The 22,481-nt window shown below is 35.9% G+C and overlaps 1 protein-coding gene and 1 long non-coding RNA gene across 2 annotated transcripts in view; one reads left to right on the forward strand and one right to left on the reverse strand.

Moving 5' to 3' along the window:
• Nucleotides 1-22,481, forward strand: part of SCN9A (sodium voltage-gated channel alpha subunit 9) — a 158,969-nt gene that overhangs the window by 108,341 nt on the left and 28,147 nt on the right. Inside the window, exons 14-18 of the mRNA XM_080667299.1 lie at nt 140-378; nt 2,421-2,594; nt 4,425-4,781; nt 5,845-6,321; nt 21,683-21,797. Coding sequence (XP_080523425.1) covers nt 140-378; nt 2,421-2,594; nt 4,425-4,781; nt 5,845-6,321; nt 21,683-21,797 — 1,362 coding nt within the window. The remainder of the gene's footprint in view (nt 1-139; nt 379-2,420; nt 2,595-4,424; nt 4,782-5,844; nt 6,322-21,682; nt 21,798-22,481) is intronic.
• LOC308247766 overlaps nt 12,439-22,481 on the reverse strand; it is a 78,265-nt gene continuing 68,222 nt past the window's right edge. The window contains exon 3 of the long non-coding RNA XR_013960552.1: nt 12,439-12,531. This is a non-coding gene — a long non-coding RNA (uncharacterized lncRNA). The remainder of the gene's footprint in view (nt 12,532-22,481) is intronic.

The following is a 22,481-nucleotide window of genomic DNA, read 5'->3' on the forward strand; positions in this document are numbered from 1 at the left end:
ATATTGTGATTTCATGGAATCAGTACTGTTCAATTTGTAAAGTCTACACCAGAAGACTTGTGGAAGAGTACTGCTGATTTATTTAGGAATAAAACATACAAATGATTGACTTCATGTTCTCTTGTTTTGTTCCTCCCAGAACTGGAAGAGTCCAGACAAAAGTGTCCACCTTGGTGGTACAGATTTGCATACACATTCCTGATCTGGAATTGCTCTCCATTCTGGATAAAATTTAAAAAGCTTATGTATGTTATTGTAATGGATCCATTTGTAGATCTTACTATTACCATTTGCATAGTGTTAAACACGTTGTTCATGGCGATGGAGCATCACCCAATGACTGAAGAATTCAAAAATGTGCTCACTGTGGGAAATTTGGTGAGTCGCTTGAAATCATTTCTTTTTTGTTCTTTAAGTTAGAAGGATACACAGCTAGGTAATTATGCAAATTCAGAATTCACAATATGAATCATTGTACAGAGTCAAGTTTCTGGTGATAGATCTTATTTTAAATAATTTTGCAATAGTGTTGAGGTTTATAAATAACACTATTTTCACAAAGAGTCACCATTTTTTGGAGTTGTTAGTGGGTTGTTTTTTTCTGTCAGTATGTGTATTGGAATTAATACTTGGAAAATTTGATACTTTCTTACCCATTTTATAATAACATTGCAACTTCCTTGAAAGTACATACCCCACATATTTTCAGAAAAACTGTGGATGCTTTGTTTTGATATGATAGGTGAAGTATCTGGGCCTTTAGAATCTCAAAATATTGGACTGAATGCTGATTTTGCCTCTTACTGGTTATCTGACCTTGCACAAATATGTTAATCTCTATAATCTTTAATTTTCTCATTTGTAGAATATAATACCTCATTTATAAAATAATATTATTTCTTCATTTATAATATAATGATGGTAATAATTCATTTATCACATTGTTGGGTTAGGATTAAACTTTCTACTTAATTTATTAGCCTGGCATACAGTAAGTACTCAGCAAATTAAACCTGTGGTTACTATCATCATCATTATCATCATGCTTTCAATCAATCAGCAGAAACAAGCCTTAAGAATAAGAATACTGTGGAACCAAAATGGTTGAACTGGACATAGGAGACAAGTGAGAGGGTGACCTGCAGGTTTCAGGAAGGTATAGGATCCAATTAGGAAAGTCAGTGCCAAATGATCTTTTAAATGTGCAGTGTTGGTTTTTACTCTAGCTTAATTAACGCCTTATTGCAAACAAACAAAAAAACTACTTCCTGACAATCTGCACGAAGCAGGCAGAAGTTTTATTTCACGGACAAAGGGTCCCAATTTATGATTCTTCATAAATATGAATTTTCTGGATGCCTTTGTGAATATCTGTATCAGGGAATTTTGCTTTTGCCTTGGTTCTAAACCAGTTGATCTTTAAAGCCAAAGTGTGTTTCAGTCTTCTCTTCCAAATTGCTTACAGATTTTTGTAGTCAGAATGTTTGTACCCCATTTGCTTTCTGAGTTAGCATTCTTCGTCCCTTTAATTCCCCTTTAGAAAAAGACAGGATTACCTAGTTTCTAATTGTTGGAGGTTCACATCATGAAAATCAATACCTTCTTATTGAGTTGACTGCACCACTGTAAACACAAAAAACATTCACTATGTTTCTTACCTATTAGCACAGTCACAAGTCTGAGTGCCCCCTGACTTTCTTCTTGATGCTGCATTATTTTAGAATTGACTCATGTAGTTATAGACCTAACCATTTCCCTTTGAAATTTCCTTGGTCAGTTTCTTTGAGTCAAATGATGCCTTGTTTATGAATGATACATGAACAAGTCTTTCACTATTGCCTTTTTAAGTGAGTCCTTTGATACCAATGTCATGAATTAATGATGTTTTGTGATGCACTTTTGTGTCAAAGCTTTGAAAGTCTTGCTTTAGCTGCCACTGTGTCAATTAAACACTTTTTCCTCTTCTATCAATAAATCTTTAAAGAGTGAGTCAACATATTCTGTATTACTCTAAGAGTAGTCAGACCCCCAATGAAGACTGGTTCAAAATCTCAGTATCCATGTTATCTTTTTATTTTCTTTCAGAATAACTTCTTGACCATACAAATTTTTTGCAAAGAGTGACTGTTAGTTGTTGAAAGTTTTATTTACCTGGAATTTTAACATGCTTTCTCCCGTGCTATCTAAGGATAATGAGAGATGATAGGAGAGTTAGCACTTTTTACCCCTTCAATGCTTGCATTAGAACTGGAGGAATCATTCCTAGTTGATAGGATTAAATGAGATAAAAACATACATTTGTAAAGTATCTAGCACACTGACCAAGGCACAGTAAATGCTAAAGAAAGTCTTTTTATCATTATGTTGATTCTATACCTTCTAATAATACCATAAAAACATTATATTTTTTTTTCACTTAGGTTTTTACTGGGATTTTTGCAGCTGAAATGGTTTTAAAACTAATCGCCATGGATCCATATGAGTATTTCCAAGTAGGATGGAATATTTTTGACAGCATTATTGTGACTTTAAGTTTAGTAGAGCTTTTCCTCTCAGATGTGGATGGCTTGTCAGTTCTTCGATCATTCAGACTGGTAAATATAGACTAACCTTACCTTATATTCTATATGTAAAAAGATTTTTCTTTGTTTTTGGATTAATATTATTTAAAAATTTTGGAGGTTTGAATCAAAAGAGAAGATTAAGTCCTGATATCTAATAAAATAAAGTTAATTCAGTAACTAATGCACTTTAGGAGCTCAAAGCCACATGAATTTTTAATTTTAGGATCTTGAAGATGTATTCAGTTGTATATCCTATATAATAAAGAGGTAATATGCAAATTGACTGTCACTCTAACACACAAATGGCCACCCTATGTGGTCAAAGATGGCCACCCCCATGTGGACACAAGATGGCCGGCAGGGAAGAGCAGTTTTGGGCGATTAGGCCAGCAGGGGAGGGCAGTTGTGGGCGATCAGGCCAGCAGGGGAGGGCAGTTGGGGGCAACCAGGCCAGCAGGGGAGGACAGTTGGGGGGGACCCAGGCCTGCAAGGGAGGACAGTTGGGGGTGACCAGGCCAGCAGGGGAGGACAATTGGGGGGGACCAGGCCTGCAGGGGAGGACAGTTGGGAGGGACCCAGGCTTGCAAGGGAGGACAGTTGGGGGTGACCAGGCCAGCAGGGGAGGACAGTTGCAGGGGACCAGGCCTGCAGGGGAGGACAGTTGGGGGGGGGACCCAGGCCTGCAGGGGAGGACAGTTGGGGGGGACCAGGCCTGCTGGGGAGGATAGTTGAGGGGGGACCAGGCCTGTAGGAGAGGGAAGTTAGGGGTGAACAGGCCTGCAGGAGAAGGCAGTTAGGGACGACCAGGCTGTCAAGAGAGGGAAGTTAGGGGTGACCGGGCCAGCAGGGGAGGGCAGTTGAGGGAGACCAGTCCTGCAGGGGAGGACAGTTAGGGGTGACCAGACCTGCAGGGGAGGGCATTTAGGGGCAACCAGGCTGGCAAGGGAGGGAAGTTAGGGGTGACCAGGCCAGCAGGGAAGGCCAGTTGAGGGAGACCAGTCCTGCAGGGGAGGACAGTTAGGGGCAATCGGGCAGGCAGGGAAGCAGTTATGCATCCATCAGGCTGGCATGGGAGTGGTTAGGGGGTGATCAGGCTGGCAGGCAGAAGTGGTTAGGGGCAATCAGGCAGGCAGGCAGGCAGTGAGTGGTTGGGAGCCAGCAGTCCTGGATCATGAGAGAGATCCCAGATTGGAGAGGGTAAAGGCTTGGCTGAGGGACACCGCCCCCCCTCCCCCACCCCCGTGCATGAATTTCATGCAACAGGCCTCTAGTATGAATATAATAAAAAATATTTTCAGTTATATTATACTAGTATAATAGAAAATATATCTTTACCCTGTAGGACAATATTTATTTCTCAGTAAAAAGGTTATGGTTTAAAGAATTTTAGCCATTATAATATATTCAATACTTTGTGGATTTGATAATTAAAAATTAAGTAATTGTTCCCAAACAATTGTTGTCTAATAACAAGAATACAAAAAAAAGTAAAGACTTTTTAAAGCTTCTTTCTCTAACAGTTTGGACTTTATCCCTATGTCCGCATTAAAATTTTATGAAAAGTATCAGAAAATAGAATTAAGGATAAATTATTAACTCTATATCTGAAACCATGTCAAGAGGCATCCATAGCAATCTTGAACTAAAATTACACACTTCCTTAAAAACATATGGTCATTATATTGGAGCAAGTATAACAAAATAACAGAAATACTGTAAGTAGATGAAAATTAAAAATACAAATAATTTTTTGCTAGGTAATGACAATATTTTAGAATTTAATATTTGGAATAAAATTCAAGCTTGGAAACATTAAAACTTAGCATAATAATTAATAATATGCTTTGTGTTTGCTTTTAGCTCCGAGTTTTCAAATTGGCAAAATCTTGGCCAACCCTGAACATGCTGATAAAGATCATTGGTAATTCAGTGGGGGCCCTGGGAAACCTCACCTTGGTGTTGGCCATCATTGTCTTCATCTTTGCGGTGGTTGGCATGCAGCTCTTTGGTAAAAGCTATAAAGAATGTGTCTGCAAAATCAATGAAGACTGTACTCTCCCACGTTGGCACATGAATGACTTCTTCCACTCCTTTCTGATTGTGTTCCGCGTGCTGTGTGGAGAGTGGATAGAGACCATGTGGGACTGCATGGAGGTGGCTGGTCAAGCCATGTGCCTTATTGTTTACATGATGGTCATGGTCATTGGAAACCTAGTGGTATGTACTCAGAAGTTCACACCATTTAAAATTCTCCATAGAAAATTGTTATATGAGGACATGATAAGTTATTTTATAATTTAGAATTAATTAGAACTAAAACTATTAATTATAATAGAACATTGATTATTTCAATATAGGAATAACAGGAAAGACTATGAAATATTATCTTAATTTTCCTGCCAGCTAACCCATACTTATATTTTTTACAAGATTTTGCTAATGAAAGATGAAAGAAGCATATTTACAAAGTTGATTACTAACCAATAGAATTTACACATTTTCAGTCCTCTGTGAGAATCCTTATTTTTTACAATCTTGGGTTCACCGACCCTACCTCAGGGAAGAACAACAGAAATGGTTTTGCACACAAACAGAATTTTGCTTCAGGGATAATTGTCCTGACCTCTTTTAAATCTCATCAAGGGCCAAAATGATTGGCATTGAAGCCACCCAGATCCTAATGCCATTATCTCATTTGAATTGGGTTCAATGGGCAAACCCTTTTCTCTGCTTTAAAAGCTTCATTAAGTTGCAAGCTGACACAATTCTTGGACAGAATATTTTATTACAGGAGGTCTGCAAGTATGACATGTTCCATTTGTTGCAACAAGTTACATTTATCTTCTGGGAAAAGTGACTTGGCCTAAGTTACTTCAGCACAATAGTCAGTAGTCACAGTTTTCTTGTTCTACTTGTTTCTCACTGGTAACATATATTAATTACAGGAAAACATTAGTGGGGCTTTTTAGGAAATTTGACCAAGGGCTTCCTGCTGCAGGAATGAACTTCAGTGATATTGATATTGGTAAAGGGAGTGCAGCTTAGGCTAGTCTAGTCCTTCAAGGGTATGGCTGAGCTCCCAGAGTTCATAGGAGCTGGTCTAAGGAGAGAGTGATGAGGAGTCTCACCTCTCATCTACCCCTATCACATGTTCTTGTCTATGAGTGGAGAAGTGCAGGGTTCTTCATTGCTGGGGTGGATTTTTACCTTTATTTTAGAAAAGTGTTCTTATTTTCTTTTTTTCCTGTCTCCCTCTTTTCCCACCCCCACCCTGATATAGGTCCTCAACCTATTTCTGGCTTTATTATTGAGCTCATTTAGTTCAGACAATCTTACAGCAAGTGACGAGGAAACTGATGCAAACAACCTCCAGATTGCAGTGGCCAGAATTAAGAAGGGAATAAATTACATGAAACAGAAGTTACGTGAATTTATTCTAATGGCATTTTCCAAAAGGCCAAAGATTTCCAAAGAGACAAGACAAGGAGGAGATCTAAATAGCAAGAAGGAAAACGATATCTCTAACCGTACACTTGCTGAAATGAACAAAGACCACGATTTCCACAAGGAAAAAGATAAAATAAGTGGGTTTGGAAGGAACACAGACAAATACTTGATGGAAGACAGTGATTTTCTGTCATTTATTCATAATCCCAGCCTCACAGTGACTGTGCCAATTGCACCTGGAGAATCTGATTTGGAAATTATGAACACTGAGGAACTTAGCAGTGATTCAGATAGTGAATACAGCAAAGGGGTAAGATTGTTTTATACACATTATGTTTCATATTATTAATTCGTATGAAATGAATCAAAATTTCAGATTTGTGTGTTTTAAGTTCTTTCTCATATTGCATACTGATGGGTAGTTTTTGTGTGCACTAGTTTACAAAGCAGCTTCCTGAAGGTGTATCTGGTAAGGTTTTACTTAGTGCTTCACAATTATTGATTTGAAAGTACCAGGTATCTTTAAATCTTACCTTCCTTCAACCCCAGTTCATTATCAGTTATAAAGTCATAGACAGTTTTCTTCCAACAGTGTCCTTTGAATCCACTGCTCCTGTCCATCACCTTTGCCTTTGAACTCACTACTTGTCAAAACCATTCCAAGAAGAGTCCCTACTGGTGTCTCTGCCTCCATTTTTCCTAGTCTACTGATTTGATTAGTTTTACTGGGGTTCAGTCCTAATCACGTTATTCCTCTGAAGTATCCTTAGTCCCTAAAGTCTCCTGTACACATCTTTAAAGACATAGCCTTCAGCCCTAACTCGTTTGACTCAGTGGATAGAGCGTCAGCCTGCGGACTGAAAGGTCCCAGGTTCGATTCCAGTCAAGGGCATGTACCTTGGTTGCGGGCACATCCCCAGTAGGAGGTGTGCAGGAGGCATCTGATCAATGTTTCTCTCTCATTGATGTTTCTAACTCTCTATCCCTCTCTGTTCCTCTCTGTAAAAAATCAATAAAATATAAAAAAAGACATAGCCTCAGCTTCCCTATCAGTAAAATTGTTAGTCTTTACATTGTAGGGATAATGAGGGTTAAATGAATTAACACATATAAAATGCTTAGAAAGTATTCAGAATTACATATTTTCTGATTTCTCCCCAAGAAGCTGTGATCTCTCCTCATTTTGAACCCCACACAATATTATGCTTCTTTCTGTTTTTATTATTTACTCTTGTATTTTAATTTTTTTGAGAAATGATTGTATTCATCAAAGACTACTATAAACTCATTGAGAGCAGGAATCTCTAATTAAAACTTTCTGCATACTCCTTCCCTACACCTGGTTACATATATTCAAAGTATTATTGAGCTATTTTTATTAATATGAAATAGAATAATCCTAAGTGATTTTTATGACAGAGCATTTAATGACATCTGTTTAAACTTTTAAAATATCACTTTTATATTTTTCCTTTCTTTAGATAACATTTGAAAGTATTTGACAGGTATTTACCAAATGCCTTCTATCTGTTTAACCCTATATTAAACTTGACCTCCATGAATTTATAGTGGATTTTGGAATAAAGATAAACAGGTGTGTGTGTGTGTGTGTGTGTGTGTGTGTGTGTACTGGTCATATGACCAGTACTAGGTGCATAGTAAATGCTCAATACTTATTGAGTAAATAGATAATTAAATAAATTAGCAGTATATGTTTCTAAGTAGTCAAATAAATTATTTCCAGGGTGTCAAAGTAAGAAATAAAATACTTTATTTTTGGAGAAGTGTTATATCCAGAATTCAAAAGGTGTGGATTTTTGTGTTTATTATTGAATTCATCATCATTACCATCTTAAAGAAGTCCATATAAAATTATTGACTTTAAAGTTTGATCTTTATGAAATATTTTCCATGACATTTCTCAGAGTGTGTCATCTTGTATACATTCAAACCTACTTGACTATATGCTGGACTTGAGAAATAATAAAAGTTCAAGATTTATAGGAAATAGCTTAGAGATAATATTAAGTGGTCATCAACTGTTAAACCCTATGTCTATAGTGTCTCTCCAATTGCTTGAGATTTGGTTTCCTTTCTCAATTTGAACCACTAAAAAATACTGATTTCCTTTATCTAAAGTGTTTCTATTACCCTTCCTTGTTAACTCCTCTGCTCTAATCCCCCTAATCTTCAACTCCCACCTGAGTTGCCACATGTTTTAACTGCTTATTCCCTCCTTAAATCTTTTTTATCTTTTCATGTCTGAGATATCTTTAAAATAGTGATTGCCATGTTCTTGATGAACCTTGCCCAAGAGACAAATCTTGATTACCCAGCAAAAAATAATGCCTGATTCTATATAAGTAGGTTATTAAGTCTTAAGCACTGCCTTGAGTATGGTTAGAATACTCACCCTAAATCCTAGCTTTGATATTTACTAACTCTATGATCTTGAGAATTTCAAACCTCTCCCTTTTTTTGTTTCCTCATATACAAATTAAAATTGTAATGAAGATTAAGGAATGTATGTTAATAATTATGAAAGTTCCTGTTGGAGAGTAAGTTCTCAATTAATAATTATTATGGGTATGAAATTGAGTAGGCATGTACACACTATAAGGAGCTACTTGCTACTGATTAAATTTAAAAGAGGTAGCATGATAGAGATTTGTGGTTCACAATTTTAGTGTGTAAAGACACACAGGGAGCTTGTTACAAATTCCTGTTCTGGGACATGTTAACCAAAGAAGAAGTTTACAATAAGCATTAATTTGAGCAAAAAGGAATGTAATCCTGTAGGCACAGATTCAGGTAGCAATCCAAATTGCACTCCGAAGAGAACAAAGAAAGGCAGGGTTTTTAAAGGAAAAAACAAGTGCAGTTTCCATTTAGGTCCTCCATGTAAATAAAGGATTGCTGGCTAGGTTAATTGGGATTGGTTAGTTGCAATATGCAAATGAGGTTGGCAGAAACTACCAGGAGGAAGTTAAGTCCAGGCAGCAGTTGCTTTTAAGGTGGTTCTGGCTTGGCCTTGAGCTGAGTTTAGCAACTCAATAGCAGTTCTGAGAACTGACACATGAGATATGCATAGGCCCCACTTCCTCAGTGACCACCCAGCTCTATTTTAAGTGACTTTCTTAGCAATGCTTAACTCTATTTTATTTCCTCCATTATCAGCCGCATCCTTTGAAGTCTCCCTGCCTAAAGGTGGGATGCCAGCTCAGCATCATTATCTGCAGTGTTCCCAGTGGCCACTGTGATGAATTGAATTGCCACAGGAAATGAACCTAAATTCACCCCTGGCTTCTTTTGATCCAGGCTTTTGAGATATCATTATCTTTATTCAGTGGCTGCTTAAGAATCTGCATTTTTTTTTGCCCTAGCCAGTTTAGCTCAGTGGATAGAGCATCAGCCTGAGGACTGAGGAGTCCAGGGTTCAATTCCAGTTAAGGGCACATGCCCAGGTTGTGGCTCAATCCCCAGTAGGGGGCGTGCAGGAGGCAGCCAATCAATAATTCTCTCTCATCATTGATGTTTCTATCTCTCTCTTGCTCTCCCTTCCTCTCTGAAATCAATAAAAATAAACTTAAAAAAAAAGAATCTGCATTTTAGCTCAGACAGTGTGATTCAGTGGTTGAGTGTCATCCCATGAACCAGGACGTCATGGTCGGATTCCCTATTAAGACACATGCCCGGGTTTCCGGCTCCATGCCCCGTAGGGGTCACGCAGGAGCAGCCAGTCAATGATTCTCTTTCTTCATTGATATTTCTATCTCTGTCTCCTTCTCCCTTCCTCTCTCTGAAATCAATAAAAACATTTTTAAAGAATCTGCAGTTTGAACATTTTGAACAGGGGGGAAAGAACATTTTTGACCTTTGATAACTTTCTCTCTTTCCCCCTCCACATTAAAAAACAAAACAAAATAAAACAAAAAAAAACCTGTCTTTTATGACCGAGTACCCTATTTTCCCATTATATTTTATGAAGACTTTTCCATTCTCTTCTAGTATCAGCTCTCAGATAGGCAGGTTCCCTTGTCCCAACAGACAGTTAAATGTACACTCCAGAATGAAGTAAAATAGCTATATATATAAAAGGCTAATATGCTAAGTGTCCCTCCCACCTTCTGACCAGTTGCTATGAGGTGCACTGACCTCCAGGGGGCAGACGCTCAATGCAGGAGCTGCCCTGATGTACACTGGCCATTTACAAAGCAGCACTCGGCTTTCCCCAAATGGGACACAAGCCCTGCCACCACCCCGGACTGACAGCCCACCAAATCACAGCCAACGTTGCCGAGACCCATGGCACAAAATGTGGCCCACAGCCCAGCCCAGCCCAGAAACAGTTGCTGTGGGCACTGGGTAATAACGTCACATAGCAACACCCAGCTTCCTCTCCCTAGCGACTAGACTCCTTGCAATTTCTTCAGCCCAGGAACATGACTTGCTTTATAGCCAGGTGGAAACATTTCCCACTTTAACCAAATGTCTGTGAAGTGTTTTCCCATGCCTCATCTCAGTTGATCCCCACAGAAGTCCTGGAGTAGGTAGATAGGAGACTCAGTGGAATCCTATTTTCTTTTCATTAGCCAGAAAATGGAGATTTAGAAAGTTTAGAAACTTGACCCAACTGAAAAGAAGTAAGAAATGGTAGAACTTGAAAATGACTTCAGGTTTTCTCACTGCACAGAATATAGTCAAACACTGCTGCAGTTAAATATTTTACCCTTTGTTCTCCCTGCGTGATCTACAATAATAATCTTCATGTTGATATTTACTGCTGTGTTGCTGACAATTACCTGAAAGAGAAGTTGGGGTGCTTCACTGGGCTGGAAAAAGTTTAGCTAAATCAGAAGGCAGGTTTAATTAAGCAAGTTTATTCTATATCTATAAAAGGCTAAGTTGACTTGCGCATGCGCGATACATATAAAGCTCTTGCTGGTGCCAATAGCACAGATCTGTCATTGTTGATGGTGAATTTGGTTGACACTTCTATTATAGAGAAAGGGCGAATAGCAATATTAAAATATTTCTTATAATTAATTTCCTTTCAATGTGCAGGAATTTGTGCACTGGGCCACTAGTTTTATAATAAAACACCTTACCAGAAAATGACCCAAGTATGAGTTCAAATAAAGTGCTAAATAAAATATCTTAAACAGTTGTGAGGAAAGTATTGGCAATAGAACATTCACATTTTTCTGAAGATGAAGTTTGTCTCAGAATCGAGAGAGACACACTGTCATCCCCATGGACCCATGAGAATAAGATTCCTGCCACTGCTTTCCAGAACACAGATCCAGAACCACAGCCCCTCTCCGAATCAGCCCCTCCAGAGGCCAGTGCAGCCCTCTCAGCACCAGCAAATGTTAACAACCCAGTGCACAGATTTTTACCATTGGCAATAAATCCCTTCGTTATCATGAGCCTTAGATGAAGCATGAAATGCACCCATTCATTCATTAAATATTTATTGAGATCTACCATGCTCCAGGCATTTGCTAACAGTTGCTTAGGAAAAAAGTCCTTCACCCAGCTGCAGTAATTGAATGTGATTGGCATCTGGCTTAACTAAGTTCTTAAGAAGTGTGTCTTTTTTTTTTTTTTTTAATTGTGCCACGCCTCAAACTGAAAGCTCTAAAAAACTAAATTAATAATTAATTTTTTTTAAATGGAGAGCTCATTCTTAGAGGGTCAGAGAGACATTCCCTTTGTTTGTAGCTATTATAGGTTGCTTCCTTCTCTGCTTTACAGATGAAAACAAAAGAGCCATTTTACTGAGTTGTAACATTGATTTTGGAAGTATATGTAAATTTTAGAGAGAAAAGTTAAATCTATCCAGTTTATTTCTCCAAAATATAACAGCCTCATATGATGTTAAAGTACATAAAGTAGACTCTTGCAGCTCTCAGAGCTCCTTTACTCGCTGTGAATCATACACCCCAACTCGTCCTTACTGCTCTTTTGACAAATGCAATCACTTCCCAAGGCCAGCTTAAGTGAATTTGCTCATCTTGTGTGCTCAGCAGATGGGAAAACATCCTGTGTAAAAATTTCTTCACAGAAAGGTCCCCATTCATTCCTTCTCAAGTCAAATGCAGATACTTTACTTGATAATTCTTTAATGTTTTGAAATATTGTATGGAAGTTGTGAAGGAGCTAGCTGAGAAAGGAGGTCAATGAAAGCTTCCAAATTTTATATGATCAAACTTGCATATAATCAAGAATGTCACTCAAAAGACTGCAAACATATTAATGCAAAACTTCATTTTCTAAAAAGAAGCCAAGTCTGTATAAACCCTTCCTTCACTTGATCACTGTGGGAGAGGAAATTATAAAGGAGTACATCTAAGTACATTGTCTGTACATCATCACTAATTCCTTTCCAGCTCACATTTACTGAGCACCTGCTTGTTATGTATACCTGCTAGACACTAGAAAGATGGTATCATCGGTGCTCATTTCTTCGGTAAATGTGGGCTGAAGGTCTTCTTGGTCTCTGGCACTGCCTTAAGGGCTATAGAGTAAAGCAAGATTATAATTAATCATATAAAAAATTAAAACAGAGTCTTAGACAAAATATTGAGGCAGGATAGAGTATGGGGCAACTAATTTTGATAATAAATTGAAATATTTCACAGAGGAGATGGCACTTGAAGTGTGTTTTACTAGTATAGTAAATAGAGAATTTATCAGGTGGATCAGGACAGAGAAAGACATAGAGAGAGTAGAGATCAAGATAGAGAAAGGAAATGAGAGAAAGAGACAGAAACCTTTCTGGTAGAGGTAAAGGGGCGGGGAGGGGGGGGAGGGCAGGTGGCTGGCACATGTGATGTGAAAGGATCCAGATGCAAAAATGCCCATTAAATGCAGGTGAGGGTGGCCTGGTGGGAAGTACTAGATTTCAGAGGTAGGTAGAGGCCAGGTACCGGATGACTTGATGTACATGACAAGAAATTGAAATATTTTTATTTAACAGAAAGAGGAAACATTGTCTTAAGAAGAGAAGTCAGTGTTGTAGACAGGTTGGAATTTTGTGTTAAGCATCGGATTACACAGGGAGTCTGTCTGGGGTCAGGGTCCCTGAGAAACGTACTCTGGGAGAAATCTCTGTATAAGAGATTTGGTGGACAGTGTTCTCAGGAACACCTTACCCCTGTAAGAAGTAAGGGAAACAAGAGGATGAGACAGGGGGAGAAGTTGAAATGCTCTGCAGCTACAGCAGAGGCCTCAGCTGATCCTACAGGCATCTCTGACCTTGGGATGACTCTGTGGAGTTGTCCCACCCTGAAGCAAGGGGGATTCTGGGTGCAGACTCCCCTCCCCTCTTCTAGGGAAAGTGGTGTAAACTTGGATGAGGCAGCTCCCTTCTGTATGATCATTCCCAGAGAGGAGCTCATTCGTGAGCCTGCAACTGCCAACACCCCTGGCACTGGAGGAGTGAGTGGCTTGCTGGAAAGAAGGATCTGGGCAGTGCACACAGCCTCCACTGCATTACAGGGACTATAGGAGGCAAGAGTTCAAGTGACCAGCTCAACACTTGATAAGTGGACACACAAAAAGAAAGTACCAAGGAAACCAAGGAAAAAATGTATACTTTAGCCACTTTCACCTACATTATACAACCTCCTCCTATGACAACCCTGGAAAGTAGATATTATTAATCTGTATTTACTGATGGTTGACACGATAAAAGATGACAAGATATGAAGCTGGTTAGTCACTGATGTTTCTGGGGTCATTTTGAATTTGAGTGGCAAGCTTTAACCATTTTAGAAAGGCAAGAGATTGAATGGGAATTTAATTATTTTCTATATATAATGTTGCAATTCAGGATCACATTTTTTTTGTTATAATGGTGTTGTGCATTTGCTGATTCATGTTCAGCCTCTAATCCTCTTTAATGCTAATTTGTTAGGTCATAGTCTCCCGTGATAATGTACCATAGAGCAGAACAAGGCACATTCCACATCAGAGTAATAAACCAGTCCATTGAGGATGCATGGAGTCAGAGGTGGCACTTGAGCCAGACGCTGAGGGATGGAGATGAACTTATTGGGTGGATACGGTGAAGAAGGAAATCTGAGGCAGAGAAACAAACACTTATAGTGTTCACTTGATTTACTCATTCATTTATCCACCCACCCTTTCATCCATTCAGTATTCATTTTGAAAGACATCAACTTTGGAGAAACTTAAATGTGCTTACTTGTAATTAAAGGCATTTATTTTATGGATTTTATAAATATTTGTAGCCATCACGGTTAAATATATTATATCCTTTTACTATATAATATTTTAATTATGTTGCTACTATTTCTACCTCTTTAGATTTTTTATAAAGTTTTTTCCTCAAAAAGGCAGTTGAAGGCAGTTTAGATTTATTCTAATTATTGCATTTTACACAGCAAATTTTTTTTTTCAGAAATGCTTTTGACTTAGGGATTCGTTACAATTATACCTTTGGGGAAAGTTAACATTTGCTCCTGTCTTTTATGTATAGATTCTTAAAAAACAAAACACTTCTATAGAAGTTTACTAAGAACGTTCTTTTCTGAAAATTGGTTCCAAACTATTTTTTAAAATCTTTCATCTTAATTGAATTTGTTCATGTGTCTAAAACAATGAAATTTTGGTCTGATATATTTAAATTAATGTTTCTTATGTTTCAATTTCGATTAATTTGCAAAAACCTTCTCCTGCAATGCTGTTTGAAATATAAAAATTAAATAAGTATGATAACTAAAAGTAACTAAAAATGCTGCTTTTAGAATAGTCTTTTAAAACTACAAACTCTTACTCTCATCCCACTCCAGTATTGAGACTCACTTATATTAAGATGTTTTTATGAAGAGCAGAGAGAATACAAAAGATTTTTTCAGCTCATTATAGTATTTCAATACTTCTAAATGACAGAATTATGTAACTGTTCAGCTCATTATTTTTAAATCTATGTTAAAAGATATTTAATCTTATTACTGGGTTTCCAATATATTGCTTCATATTGGGTATATTGTATGTATTGTAAAACATAACGAATTTCTATGTACAGGTGTGTGACCTTAGCCATTTTAAATCAGTTGACTAAACTGTTCCATCATGTTTCATTTCTAAACTTCAGTACCTAACCTTCTTACTTCTCACAGGGGTAAAACCAAACTGGACCAATCAAGGAAGCAGCTCTGTGCTTTTAACCAGGCAGAGACATATGTGAACACTTTTCCACAGGTTACCTTAAAAAAAAATCATACCTATATGATATTTTTTTCAGTGTCATGCATGCTCTTCACCTACAAAATTGTTCTGCCTGACTCATTGCAAGAAAGTAGAAACATATACGTACTCTTGTTCCATAGAGGAATTGACATCCCAGCATGTCACTGGGGCAATTCCATCATCTTTTTGTTATGCTCTTGATGACTTTCTTGATCTCTCATGTCCTTAGGTCATTTCAAGTGCATGATCTATAGATGTTTATTGGATGGATTTTAAAAGTTGTAAGATATAGAATGTAACAGAGGCCATTGAAGCAACATTTCATCTGAAATCCTCATCAACTTCTCCTGCTAATTTAAGCTATATATATATAGATACACATCACATTAAATTGTCACATTATTGCTGTGAGAGAAAAGTTGTATTGTTCTCACCATAACAACAACAGCAAAATGGTAACTGTGAGGTGAAAGATGTGTTAATCAAACTTATTGTGATAATCATTTCACAATATATACATGTATCAAATCATCATATATACATCTTAAACTTACACCATGGTATATGTCAAGTATAGCTCTGTAAAGCTGGAAAAAAATGTCTCATTTAAATTCAGTAACGTAAAACTCTCTGAAGACACTGTTTTTTTGTGGGAGAAATATTTTAGACATAAACATAAAATCTCAGAACAGGAAAGCAGCATTCTATTGCTAGACCTGTATTTACAGATAAGGAGATGTCTCATCATTCAAATGAGCTTCTTTCTAAGTACATATTTAGAAAGCTGGGGCAGAGCCAAAGTACCAGCTTCCAGGCCAAACTCAGTACATTTGAAATGATCTTAAGCCCGGTGATAACTAGATTTCTATTTCTTTAGTTCATTCAGTAATTAACATTTGGTTATTGTTTGATCATATGCAAAATGCGTCAATAATTTACTAGGCCCTGCATATGAACAAATGAGTTATAAGTGCTTGAAATGCTTAATTTGATTCCAGAAGCAATACTAACCATTGATGAGAATAAGTTTCTGATTATGTATTTGTTGCATAAGTAGATGTGCTGAGTAACCTCAAGAAGAGGTTTAACTAGAGTATATTATGAAGTGGACACTAAATCTGTCAATAAGATATAAAACACTTTTTTTAAAATTAGAAACAGATTATTATGAATTGTCTTATCTAATATTTTACAAGTATAAAATTAAATATAATCCATTGTTTTACTTTTAGTGTATATTCTTGGAGTACATAACTCTAATAGTTCCTTGGGTTGGGGGGGATCTATGTTAAAAGGGGGATCCTTGCCCTTTTTTTATAATCCACTTCATATTTTGAATTCCTCTGTTATTGTTGGGATGTTTGTATTATTATTTTCCATTGACAATGATGAAAGCAGAATTTTATCCTGAAATTGATACTCTCTAGGGATAATAATGCTACCAGTTTCTAATTTAAAATACATATATGTGTGTGTGTATATATATATATATATATATGTGTGTGTGTGTGTGTGTGTGTGTGTATATATATATATATATATATATATATATATATATATACACATATATATATTATTGTTCAAGTTTAGTTGAAGTTAATTTTAAAGGTGCCCCTAAGTAAAATGCATATTTTTCTATTTCAAATTGACTGGATTTAGAGGCAATATTCTCTTAGAAAACAATTTTATTTCAGAATATAGTAAACCTCCTCCCCCCGGAACCTAAAAAGGATGTACACATATAGAATACTATATATATGTACAGGTAAAATACAATTTTTGAGAAAACTGTTTCCAGAAATAAATGGGTGTGTTTAATTCCTAAATTAGTATTACTATTTTCTTTTTACCAAAGTACTGTTAGAAAACATGAGGTACATGCCAGCAAATGGTCATTCTCTGGATATTTCAGTTGTGGAGAATGACTTAAAATATATTACTTTTCTTTGGCAGAAGCTGCCTATATAAAGGTTAGGAAAGATATGTTTTATCAGTGCCAATTTTCACTTTATATTGTACTTTCAATATTAGAAATTCACATGTTTGTAAAACTGGTAATTGTTTCATTTATTGGAATTTATCTTTCCTTGTCCTTTCTCATGCTGAGTAGTTGTAGAGATAGCATTAATCATTCAAATGTATAGGTAATTTATTTTTTGTTTGTCATTCTTGTCTTTTTAAAAGTATAAATAATATTTAAAGAGGGTGAGTCTTTACTTTGTGTTTTGCCGTCATGCTTGCCTCTGTTCCTGTCCTTATTTATCCATTTGTTGCAATTTTCTAGCAGGCCTTAGTAGAACTGTTTAAAGGTTTGCTTCTAAAATTTTTAAGATATTCTTTCTGATTTGATCCACTGTATTCCAGCTACTTAGATATCTATTCTCTGCAAATAGTTGTTCTGTGTTAGTGCACAGGACCCTTGAATACTGTTGTTAGTTGCTTTAAATTGCAAGACCTCATTGGTGAATGCTGCTTTCCTTTCCACCAGAAAGAAGCTTCAAGACAATATTGTACGATCTGGCTGAGAGATCTATAACCTGTTCAACCTTCTTATATGAGCAAACTTTGCTGTGTTTGCCTGTTTGTTTTTGTTTTCAGTCATATAGTAGATCTTTAAATGTAACTTCTTCGGGATGTTTGCCAGCCATTCTCTTTGAATGGGTGGTTGTTGAGTTTTGTTTTCTTCAGTGCTACTATAAGTTTTATGGTTTTCTGCTTTTAAGGGCCAGATGATCAGGTTATTAGCGAATTCTACTTCATACCTCTCCAAACAAAAAATGACCAACTGGCATTAACTACTATCCAGACTAACATGAAATAGTCTTCCAATGTGATTGCCTATCTCAGTAAGTGTGAATAATAAATTCCTAAGTGACCAGTTTAGGGAAATTTCTCCTATGACACCTATATTTAACAGTCTCCACTCTATGCTGTGTTGTAGAAAATATACCTGCAAGGCAATCAAAAGGAGAATCATGAAAAATAACAAAGTTTTTAACTTGATCATATTTTCAGTCATTGGAAGGGACTGCTTAGATAGCTACGTAAGTGTATAATGAAGATTAGGAACATTTCCAAAATACTTCATTGTTTGATGGATGCACATTAAAGAATATAAAAAGATGTGTCCCAGGGTGGGGCAAAAGTAGGTTTACAGTTGTGAGTATGTGAAAGAGTTTAATCTTGTATTATTATTTATTAGTTGTTGTATTATTTTCTATATGAACAACTGTAAACCTGCTTTTGCCACACACACACACACACACACACACACACACACACACACACACACTGTATAGTACTTCACCTCAAGGGAATAGAATCAGGCAAGTGTGTGTGCGGGGGTATTTTTTACTATCGTACATTTAAAATTTTTGATTCAAGTATATAGGTTTAATGTGGAGAATGACATTTTAGAATGTACCTTCATTCATTATTATTATTCAATAAAAAGGCAAGAATACTACTATGGCATACTTCCTGTTCTTATGCTAGTGTCTGCCTCTATGGTCCTATGTTTACACTTACTTTTATTTATATGGAGACTGAGAAAGATAAAAAAATATTTTTGTTTACAAGCTAAGAAGTAATAAAAAGTATATTTCACTTTTTATTAAAAATATAATATACAACCCTAGCCAGTTTGCTCAATGGTTAGAGCGTCGCCCTTCAGACTGAAGGGTCACGGGTTCAATTCCAGTTAAGGGTACATACCTCAGTTGTAGGCTGGATCAGGGTGTGTGCAGGAGGCAGCCAGTCAATGTGTCTTTTTTGCATCAATGTTTCTCTGTCTCTCCTCCTCCTTTCCATTCTCTAAAAAGGTCAATGGAAAAAATATACTCAGGTGAGGATTAGCAAAAAAATAAATAAAATATACATAAAAATTTTAAAATGGCCTATTTATAATATCAAAGTGGAACATTTTAATACTATATTTATTTCACTACTTTTAATATAGTATAATCATTATTCCATTCCAAAATTAAAAGTAAGGGAGCTAAATAACCAATGATTGAGTTTATAGGCATGAAAATAATTATTTAATTGATTACATAAAATTATACAAATTATTGACATGATCTTCTCTGTGCACTAAACAAGTATAAAAGAAGATTCGATAGTTAATCTAACAATGCCTGCTATGAGAATTAAATGAACTTGCCTTCAAGAGAAAACTATTATACATGTGAGCCTATTTAAAGTCACCCTTTTTGGACCCTTTAAAGAAACTTATGCTTTCATAAGTATTGAATTTAAAGGCTGAAAAGATTAGAACTAAACTGTCCTATATTGCTAGGGCATGTACACAAATATTATATATAAATATATGTGTATATATATATATATATGTGTGTGTGTGTGTGTGTGTGTGTGTGTGTATACACATATATATATCTATGCATAATTACTGTGTAAATACTTAATGCATTCCCAGAAAAACATTGACTTTTTAAATACATTCTGAACTTAACATTTCAAAAAGCCATGATAATGTGTCTTGTGATAAAAATTATTTGTAACTCCTATTCAATATTTTGATAATTTCTGTTCCAGTGAGAAATAGCATTGAATGCTAATATCATGGAGGGGCTTTGTATTCTTCCCATCAGCAATTCCTCCCACAGCTTTGCCTCAAAATCCAGGCTACTAATTCTTTTTCAGGGTTGAAGGACTTTGTCACATGCAGCTGAGAAGTCAAGAACTGAGGACATCAAATAACTGTACTAGTGGTCTTTTAGATATAGCAAAAATGGTGTGTGTTTTTGTGGTAATTGGCACAATAGGACATATTAGTAATTATAAGTTTTCCCATTGTTTCCTGGGGTAGTGTATGTTTTATAACCTTAAGGCTTACAGAATATTTAGTCATAATTAGTTTCTATGTCCTTTATTTTACAGTAATTTTAGATGAATTCAATCAGTTTAAATAACCTGTTTTTTAAGTGAAATTTTATTCTGATACTCTTCATAACTGATATTATTATAACTTTTTGGCCTGATAGAAATAATGCCTCTATTCCAACATAGATTTCAAGTATTAATTTAATAGAGTATTCACAATTCTTTACTCCCATTTTAAAAAGAACTTTGCTTACATCATTCATTATATACAATACTTTATCAATGCCTTTTTCACTGATGTTGAATACTGGGTGATAATAGCACTGAGAATTTAATGTGGTACCCATAAAGAACACTTAGCTTCCAAGTCAATCTCTAAAAATTAATATTTTAGATTGGACCTGTGATATTAATGCAAATTAATAGATTAAAGAATTAACTGAAATGAATATTTCCTCACTTTTAGCACTTATATTTTTTAATGATTCTAAACAAAGTAAAGCCGTAATCTTAATATAAGACATATATGCTGTAATAATGAGTAGTTTTCAATATTCACATGTTATTTAGCAAATGAGAATGAAAATGAACTCTTCCATTGATGGGCTGCTCTACCCCTTATAAAACAGTATTAGAAAAAATTGACAGAGTTTTGCTACAATTGCTGTATGTATTTTTTTCTAAAATTTCTGTGTATGTGTATATGTGTAAACATCATGTCTGATCATAAAGTTCTGGGTGGGAAAAACTGGCTTGTGTTATGATCAGTTATATGATCATAATGACAATGAATCCATTTCTCTCATGTGTTAGTCTGCCATGTTTAATGTCATTAAATCTTCGTTTCAGAGTTTGCATGTGGTGCTCACTTTAGTAGCCACTACCTCTTGACATTTTAAATGATACTTTATGATCTTTTCAACTATATTATACTATAAAATTTCAGCACTACACTCTGAAATTTTATACTAAGCTGTGTGGTGTTGGATGAGATAAATACTATGGTTGTCGTTAGTGTCTTGATTCCAATATAATATTTGACTCTTTTGGTCTCGATGAAAGTCTTCTATCTATATCATCCTGATACATATTCTGATATGAGGAAATATGTTTGAATTTTATTTTACATTAACTTCTTTCTTTTTATCCATTTTAAATATCAATTTTTTCTGCCAACTGTCAGATCTGACCTTTCAGTTATCAGGTGTTGGCAATTTGGCACTTGTATGATATTGCTATTAGGATCTTGATTGTCCTAAAATAATAATTATTAGTATAAAGAAATTCCCATTAAACATAATAAAAATGTGGCCAATACTTTGCAAATGCTATAGTTTACATTAAAAATATTACCTTATGCTAATTATGTCTAACTACTTGTTAGCATAATAAAAATAATAAAAATTATTTTTCACAGGATGTGTAGATAGATCAAACATAAATGCATTGTAAGGTTACTTGAATTCTCTGTGTTTGTTTTTTTATGGCCATCATATTATTAATATTTTTTTATAACAGTTTGCATGACTCTGATTAGTAACTATGGCTTAAGTGCAATATTTGAATGAACTCTAAATGAATTTTCTTGTGGGTGGTGAATTTCTTTCTAGAAACTGAACCGGTCAAGTTCCTCTGAGTGCAGCACAGTTGATAACCCTCTGCCAGAAGAAGAGGCGGAGGCTGAGCCTGTGAAATCAGACGAGCCAGAGGCCTGTTTTACAGATGGTAAGAGGAAAATCAAGACCTTGGTTAGCATTCATTTATTAGTGTTTGGGGTTTTATTTTAATCCTAAATTGACCTGGGGTTGCTTATTAAAAGGCAGACTACTCGATTCCATGCTGAGTCAGTCATGGCTCTATGACCAAGGACAAGTCATTGGAGCTTTCTGAGCTTCTTTTTGCATCCTTATGATACTCTACTAACAATAATTTACAGTGACAGTGTGTTATACTGTAAAGCACTCTACTTACAGTGGGATGTTCATACTTTTTAATTTTAGATCCTTAATTCATGTTCCCAGCTCCATGGAACCACTAGAATACAATTTAATGGGATAGATGGTACTATTGTTCTGGTGGGAAAAACTTTATCGAAAGTTAAAGCTATTCACTAACGCTTTGTAAACGGTTTGATGCTGCTAACCACAGTCTGTCTTCACATTCTTTCTTCCTTTTGTTTCAGAGGCCACACTGTACCTGTGTTCTTCTTTTATATTTCTGAGAGTTCCGAGTTTCTGCCCTCATTTTTTTAGTGACTGGTTTAAGGCACGTCCCTTAAATAATAATGTCTCCATATTTTGCTGCTTTGTTATCTTGTTATTCTCTAGCCCTATGAGTTTCATCCATGTTTATAGCTTGAACAACCATTTCTGTGTTGTAGACTCTTCTTTCATTATTTTACTTTTACCC

Source organism: Plecotus auritus, assembly GCF_963455305.1.
Source record: "Plecotus auritus genome assembly, chromosome: 5".
In the NCBI taxonomy this organism is placed as follows: domain Eukaryota; kingdom Metazoa; phylum Chordata; class Mammalia; order Chiroptera; family Vespertilionidae; genus Plecotus; species Plecotus auritus.